This window comes from Henckelia pumila, chromosome 4, assembly GCF_033568475.1.
Source record: "Henckelia pumila isolate YLH828 chromosome 4, ASM3356847v2, whole genome shotgun sequence".
In the NCBI taxonomy this organism is placed as follows: Eukaryota; Viridiplantae; Streptophyta; class Magnoliopsida; order Lamiales; family Gesneriaceae; genus Henckelia; species Henckelia pumila.
Genome location: NC_133123.1, coordinates 16,392,629 through 16,400,704, shown reverse-complemented (window position 1 = coordinate 16,400,704; position 8,076 = coordinate 16,392,629). Strand labels below are relative to the sequence as shown.

Here is an 8,076-nt window from a genome sequence, read left to right as displayed (position 1 = left end):
TTTTTCTCGCTCTGGGATATCTGAAATGAGGGACGAAGACATCTATTTATAGGCTTTCCAAAAAGTATGAACATAGAAATTGCTATCGGCCTTCTCCATTCAATTTTCAAATCTGACAACTCTTGTAGGCCTCAACATTTGACAAATCCATGTGAAATGAATTTGGTTGGTGGGTTGGTCAAATATGGCAGCTGCATGTGTCTAACAGTTAAGACTTTGGTGGTTTGAGGGGCGGCTGGTTCTTTTTTAGTTCTAGCACCCAGCTCAAACTCATATGCTTCACGTAGTTCAATCTTATTCAGAGCAAACTCTTTGTTGTTGTAGCTCTTTCTCAATGCATTCAACTCAATGATGCTGCTGCTAATCTTTCATCAAACTCGTTCATAGTTTCTCGTGGCTTCATTTTAATGCTAACAAACTTTTGATAGCCACAGTGAGTTTGTTTTCTTTGGTCTGATCGTTGTCTTTACAAAGTTGAGTGAATTTTTCCCAAATCTCCTTGGCAGTAGTACATGTATTGATCTTGATAAACATGTTTTTGTCCAGAGTTTTGTACAATATATCCTTGCCACATTAACAAGATTGGCCTTCCTTTTGTCTTTGGCCATCCATTTTGATCTGGACTTTTCTATCATTTGAGGAGCACCTTCAGTTATGGCCACTACAGTGTTGGATTTCGATATCTTCATTGGTTAATTAGTGATGATGTACCACAAATCATCATCATGTGCAGACATGTGTGCCTGCATACGAATTTTCCAATGATCATATTCCTCTTTGAAAACATAGGAATCTTGTTAAAAGATGTCATAGCTATCAAGAGAAATTCAAATTAAGCAAAAACCAGATCTAATACCACTTGTTAGGATCAAAATATATGGAGAGGGAAGGGGGAATGAATACACACTTTAAAATATTTTCAAAAACTTGTCTTACAACTGAGCCGAGTTACCAGATCGATTGTCAAAAATTTTTCTTAACGAAATTTACTTGTGAGAACTGATCTGGTCAGACAAATTTTTTTCTCACACACTAAATTGAACTGGAAAGCTAGACAAACAAAAAGTAAGAGTAAGAACATGTGAGATTTTTTTTATAGAAGTTCGAAGTCAAAAACTTCTACGTCTCCTTTTCTTCTGTTTTCAGAAGAATTTCTATTAGAAGAGTTTGATTTATACAATATTTTGCACATACCCAATCCTATGAACCCTTGATTGGAACTCCTAGCAAAACTATCTCAAAATCAGAACACTTTTTAATAGAGTTACACAAAACAATACAATTTCTCTTCGAAGCTTGATTGAGTATCAAAACTTGCTCACCGATGTTGATCTGGTATAACAATGAGTGTGTGATAGCAGCTCGAAGTACTACTTGATCTGGTTCTTTCTTGAATAAGGATTATGAAAGGTTTGAGAACAATTTTACGCTTGATGCTATAAAAGTTCAGTAATATGTAACTGCATACATCTTTTAGTATTTATAGTGAAGAATGTCCAAAGTTTAAAAATATAGCCAGTGGGAATATGTTCCAAGAATACTAAAAAATTTACCAGAATACATCACGTGTCTTTTTCATCTTTCCAAAATAGTACAGACCATACTGGGCGATTGGAATGTAGCTAAATATGAGAATAACGTCTTTATTCTCTTTGAATTTTTCTGCAACAACCTAGATCAATCTTAAATGAACATATTAACGAAGTTCGGAGATAATAGTTGATCTATCTGAATTGTTTGTGAACTGTTTGGTGGCCTAGAATTGGTCTGGTAGTGAAGATCGATCTCGAAAGACCAAACTAGTTCCCATATAGCCAAAACTTGGTCCAATAATAATACTAATCTGATAAGAGATTTTTTTAAATCATTTTAATCTTATTTAGATCAAATAAATAAGTCTGATTGTGATACTGCAGATTGAATGTTTTCTTGGTTAATTTTGTTCAACGTATCATCTGGTCTGGTTGAACTTGTTCGAGTAAAATACTTTTATGTCATCACCAAAATTAAGATTTTGCTTTATCAGTTTAAACACCAAATCCAAATTGATCCAACATCTATATTATTTCATAAATCAATAGTCGTAAAATAAGTAATCTACACATAAGATATGAAATTAAGATAATCAATATTTAATTAATTAATGTATCTCACTTATTAACAAATATAAAACAAACTATATTGCTTCAAGAAATATATACATGCGATAGAAAATAAGACAAATTCATGGTACGGAGAATGACATAATTGCTCGAGATTAATCAACAAAACAACGAAAAATCCAAACTGTAATAATGCATAAGCTTCAATATCAATATTGTGTAGAAGCTTGCATGAGTTATTAATAATGTCTTATTTTAAATTATTAATGTAGATATAGAATAACGATGACCATAAATGATTACATTGAAAGGGTAACATTATTGTTCGAAAATGTTGCAAATATTTTTATTGGCCGTAATGTTGAAGATTATATTGATCCAATCATTAAGACATAAATACAATTTTTTCTTTCAAATTAAAGAGAATATATGATTACAAATTATTAATAAAATCTACTTTATCTATAGAAAGACAACGCTTCAATGTACTACAAGCTTTTATATATAGGCACCAAATAAAAAAGAATATACATTTATTTTCAAATAGATAAGATGGTTGAAATAAAAGACGAAATGTTAGCATTTGTAATCGAAGGCATTTAAAATTCAAGTAAAAATTTTATCAACGAAATCATTGCAACAGTAAATTTCGAACAACAAGAATTTAAAAATAAAGAAGACGTCCAAAAAAGGTATTGATCATTAATAATATTGATTTACAAGTAATAGAAGACAGTAACACAAGAATTCATATTGAACACAATAAAATTATTTCTACTCTGATTTTCTTTTTGATAAAAAAAAAATTATTTCTACTCTTGCAAAGAAAGATTTTCAACATAAAAAAAAAAAAAAAAAAAGAAGAAAAGAGAGAGATAGTTCAACAAAAGAATCAAAGAATAAAGATATGAAAATGAAAATAATTGATGGATACAAGACCACAAGAATTACTATTCACAAAAGAATGAAAAGTCCAAAATATAAATAAAGAAAAAATTTAACGAAATAATTTAATTTAAAGTTTAGAATGAATTATATATATTATTTTTTCCCTCATAAATCAATAGTGGTAAAATAAGTTTTCAACAATGTGTTATATATTTTTTTCTCAAATTTTATTTTATTATATATCATAACATCAAATTCTATATTTTTCACTATGTCTAATTTATACAAAGTTATAATCTTTATTACAAATATGGTTTTCAACAACTATAGATTCAATTAATTTTGTAAAACATAAAAAATTTTGAACAAAGATTTTTTGTACTCATTTTATAATACAAGTTGTATAGATTATATTACATTGAATTTTACTGCTGACCAGAATACCATATAAAAATCATTAATTAGCTCAACATTAATCTCTTTTCATCTCAACTTATTTATTTAACAACGCGTTTTGTTTCATTTTTTTGATTTAATTAGTCACACAATTTTTTATGCGTCCTAATTTGTTTCTTACGTTAATTTGAGTGTTAAAATGGAAGAAAATTTAGCATGTGATGCTCACGTGCAAAAATTACACGTTTTTTGCCTATAAAAATCGATCTTCATTGAGAAACCCTAATTGTCATATTCCATCACATCTTTCTCAGCGGCGTCGACGTTACCTCTTGCCAACGCTCTTCTACTCTATGTAAGTTTTCTTTGTTTTTATTTATTTCCAATTTCATTTCCAATTTCTATGATCATGAAAGTTCTTCTTTGAGATGTACTTTCTGAATTCCAATTTAATTTGTTATGTAGTTTGGAAGAATTTTAAACAAGATATCTTAAGGAAATTAATGATTAGTAAATGAGAAACAAATAAGTTAATATTTTAATTCCCCACAAATGCAACTAAAATTTTGAATGATCAATGTTTCGTTTTTGAATGATTCTAAAAAGATTTTTGAATGATTTTTTTTTCTAAGCAATGGTAAGATCCGTTTCAGTCCCATGTGTTTTTTCCCTTTCTCAATTTGATCTCAAATGTTTAATGACGTTCTTGATTGAGTCCTAAACGTTTCAAAAATTTTATGAGTTGATCCTTCTATCGTTTTAATGGTTAAAACTAATGGGGAAAAGACCTAGTTCAATCCTTAATATTTGGTCTATTTCTCGGCTTGATCCTAAATGTTTCTATGTTCTCGATTTAGTCCTAAAAATTTACAAATTTTGACCGATTTGGGGACATGATTAATACATATCATGTCTACCGTTAACTCTAACCATTAAATTGACGAAATGACCAATTTGTAAATGTTTAGACTAAGCTGACCGAAACATTTGAGACCAAATTAAGAAAGGTGCCAAAAATTTGGCACTGAGCCGGGTCTTTAATTTCCCTGCATCTTTAATCAAATAGTTGGCACCCGCGCAAACCGATATAACGTATATAATCAACATGGCTCATAAACAAATTGATCTCCTCAAGCATAATTCATACAACTCAAAACTCACTCTTAATTTTAGGTCATGAGAAACAATCCTTTATAGATAATGGATCATGAGATATATAATATGTTGGGTCATCACTTGAACCTCCGGGACAAAGTGCTACATGACGAAAGCCACTTCTAAATTCTCGGTGCTGGTGGATCGAAGATCAGGTCAGGACGAGGACGAGGACTGAAGGATGGATGATTGTGAGACCCCTATCCCACATGAGAAAAATAAAAGCTTTAAAATGAGTAAATGGACTCCAATGGACTTCTATAGCAAATTGGATTAATCATTTTTGTAAAGCAAGCACGAATTGTTATAGGGGTCCATTGTGCAGTCGCGTAGGCGCGGACCTAAGCCCGGGGCATGACAGAATGATATTAGAGACGGTCACTGACAGGAACCCTGAAAAATAAGTGCTATGCAAGACAAATTAAAGTGCTACGTGCATGGGAGCCACATCTTGAACCTGCGGAACAAAGTACTACATGACAGAAGCCACCTCTTGAACCTGTAGGAGCCACCTCTAGATTCCTCGTGCTGGTGGATAGAAGATCAGGTCACGACAAGGACGTCGCGTTCTGAAGGAGGGTGATTGTGAGACCCCTGTCCCACATGAGAAAAATGAAATGTTTAAAATGAGTTTAAAATGAGCTACAATGGAATTCTATAGCAACTTGAGTTAATCATTTTCGTAAAGCAAGGATGAATACGAAGTTGTTGCTATAGGGGCCCATTGTAAAGTCGCGCAAGCGCGGGCCTGAACCCCGGACGTGAAAGAATGAAAGATTTAAGATGAGTTTATAATGAGCTACAATAGACTTCTATAACAACTTAGATTAATCATTTTCATAAAACGAGGACAAATGCGAAGTGGTTGCTATAGGGGTTCTTTGTGCAGTCGCGCACGCACAGGCCTGGATACGGGACGTGAAAAATAGTAATTGAATTTGATGAGACTAAATTATGTTTTCCCCAAACTTTGATTTAATTTTCTTGTTTTTTATTTTTGTTTTTGTTTTTTTACAAAACTCTTATTTTACAACTTAAATACAGAAATTTATGAAACAAAATAAATTAGAAACAAAGTCACTATTAAAAATATATTTCTACAACAATTTTGATATATGTTTAATATATCAAACCTTTAAATTATTTAAAGGACCAAAACTAATATTCTAATTTAAATAAGAGAACATCCAACAACTAATAAAATCCAGTTACCTGCAAATTTAATTCAGCTCGGTGCCAATAATGGTCAAATGGGCAGCTAGGGTATTATTTTGGGTAATTGCAAACGTTCCTCTGAAATATCGAGATTGTTAGAAACCCCTTTAGAAAAAAAAATGATCTATTAGCTTCTCGTGTTTTTTAATCTTGATCACATATATCCCCATGTTTTCAAATTTTGAACGCACAACCTCTTGTCCGTACTTGTTTTCAGGGGTATTTCTGCTCAAAATTTGAAAACATAAAGGATTAATAGTCATAGAGCATTTTCAGTAATCTCATGAATTCACAAGACTAAATATGCAATTATCCTTCTTCCTTTTATTTTTTTATTTTTGGCTCTTATCTGGAATCAAATCCAGACGTCTTCTCTGTTGGGATAGTTTATAAATGTATTATATATTTGGTAGCTCAAGTTTTCCATTGGTGCTTTTTTATAAATAAATCAGTTGCGTCTTTGCATCATGATATTATATTCATGCACAAAATATCATAATTATGATTCATGATTTTATTAATTACATGTGCATAACTTTGACGGCACGAGAGTTTATTGATTATATATTTTCCAACATCTCCTCCCCAAATTGATCTTCCTTCTCTATATATCTCCCGTACAGATTATTGCCAGTACGTACGTAGTTGGTGTATTTATTAATCCAGCCGATCATGGAAAGTACTGCTATTATATGCTACAAAAGAAGACGTATAAATAGGTCAACACGCCGAAATATCCCGGAGTGCATGTTATTCGAGGTGCTGATAAGGTTGCCGGTGAAGGTTTTGTTCAAACTAAAAGTTGTTTCGAAACAATGGTTTTCTATGATTTCCGACCCTTGTTTTGCTCGCATGTACGTTTCCCGAGCATCACTGTCGCCTCATGATTCGCAACACTGGACCCTTATCCATAGCCGTGTGGATCATATGGCTACCATGGATCACTTTCTTGTGAAAAAGGTGAGGCTGCATGAATGCTCCATCGCCACTGATTGCCTCCAGAATCGACTAATTTTGCCTCGTGCAGCTCAGGGATCCGACCATACGATCTATAGAATCAACGGGGTCAGCGATGGGCTAGTGCTTTATAGTCCTCCCGACGATGTTGGTTGCCTTGCCCCTCGAGGTCGAATTTTTGGTGGTTATATATGCAATCTTATCACAGGGAAGTGCATCACCCTTCCTCCATACAAACATTTCTTTGGGAACGTTATCGTTGGTTTTGTGACTCGAGTCCAAGATAACGTCCTAGTGAGCTACAGAGTTGTGCTCACCGATTCGCGTACCATGGACGGAATCTGTAGATTCGTGGTTTTCTTGTCTGAATCAAGTAAATGGGTCGAGTTCGATATGCACTATGAGGAAGATATTTACATTTATGGGTGGAAGAAGCCCGTTGTTTTCAACAAAATCCTCCACCGCATGATCAGCCAGCACAGGCTGATGGCGTATGATCCTTATAGCCTAAAACTCGACTCCTTCCGCATGATTTCGCTGCCGGATGTGGAAGACGAAGGGGATAAAATCGCGGAAAGTTTGTTAGATGAGAATCAAGGGAAACTGAGATTTTTTGTGGTGACATTGAAGGGATCCAGGAGTTTCATCATTTGGGCATTGAACGACTATGATCGGGGGGAGTGGTGTTTGCAACATAGAGTCGGGTTGGGAAACATCCGATCCACGGATGGCGGCCGCCTGAGTTTGTTTACGGTGCCTTTGTCTTTTCATCCATCTCATCCGGAGACTGTGTACATGATCGATGACGACTTCATTTTCTGCTACAACATCAACACCAAAGCATCGAAAATTCTGGATGCTTCCAACAAGAATTATCGATGTCGCTTCCCAAGATGTTACTTGTACTCGTTTCTGATTCCGACATGGCCGACATCTATCAACTCTCCATCCTTCCAGATCGCCGCCGCCGGAGATTGATTAAAGCTTTGCTTCATTAGTTTTTGGATTATACATTAATTTGAACTATATATAATTGGTATGGATGTATCTCTAAATCTGAACTTGATTCTTTGTGGTTTGTGTCGACTATGACCCATTTATTATAAGGTGGATGATAATGTTTCAAATGTATTTATTGACTTTTAATGTTTATGGTTTGGTTATTCGTTTGTAAATCTTTCTATTATATGGATATAATTATTTCATTAATTACGTCTTGATGCTTCTAATTATATATCTTAAATTAGTATTATAAGTAAAATCTTTTTGTAAATTGATATTTACGGTTTTACTTAAATTGAAATTCCGTGGAAAATAAATGTTATTTGTTTGAGAAAACTATGTATCATTGGAATATTGGTGA

General features: G+C 33.3%; 1 protein-coding gene across 1 annotated transcript; it reads left to right on the top strand.

The window, feature by feature from the left end:
* Positions 1-6,428: 6,428 nt before the first annotated feature.
* Positions 6,429-7,691, top strand: LOC140860561 (putative F-box protein At3g23970). The gene has a single exon (XM_073263566.1). It carries the CDS (start codon positions 6,429-6,431, stop codon positions 7,689-7,691), a length of 1,263 nt encoding a protein of 420 aa, XP_073119667.1.
* The last annotated feature ends 385 nt before the right edge of the window (positions 7,692-8,076 follow it).

Bases quoted from the DNA above. Each gene is read 5' to 3' on its own strand.
- LOC140860561 (XM_073263566.1), top strand. From the start codon at position 6,429: ATGGAAAGTACTGCTATTATATGCTACAAAAGAAGACGTATAAATAGG.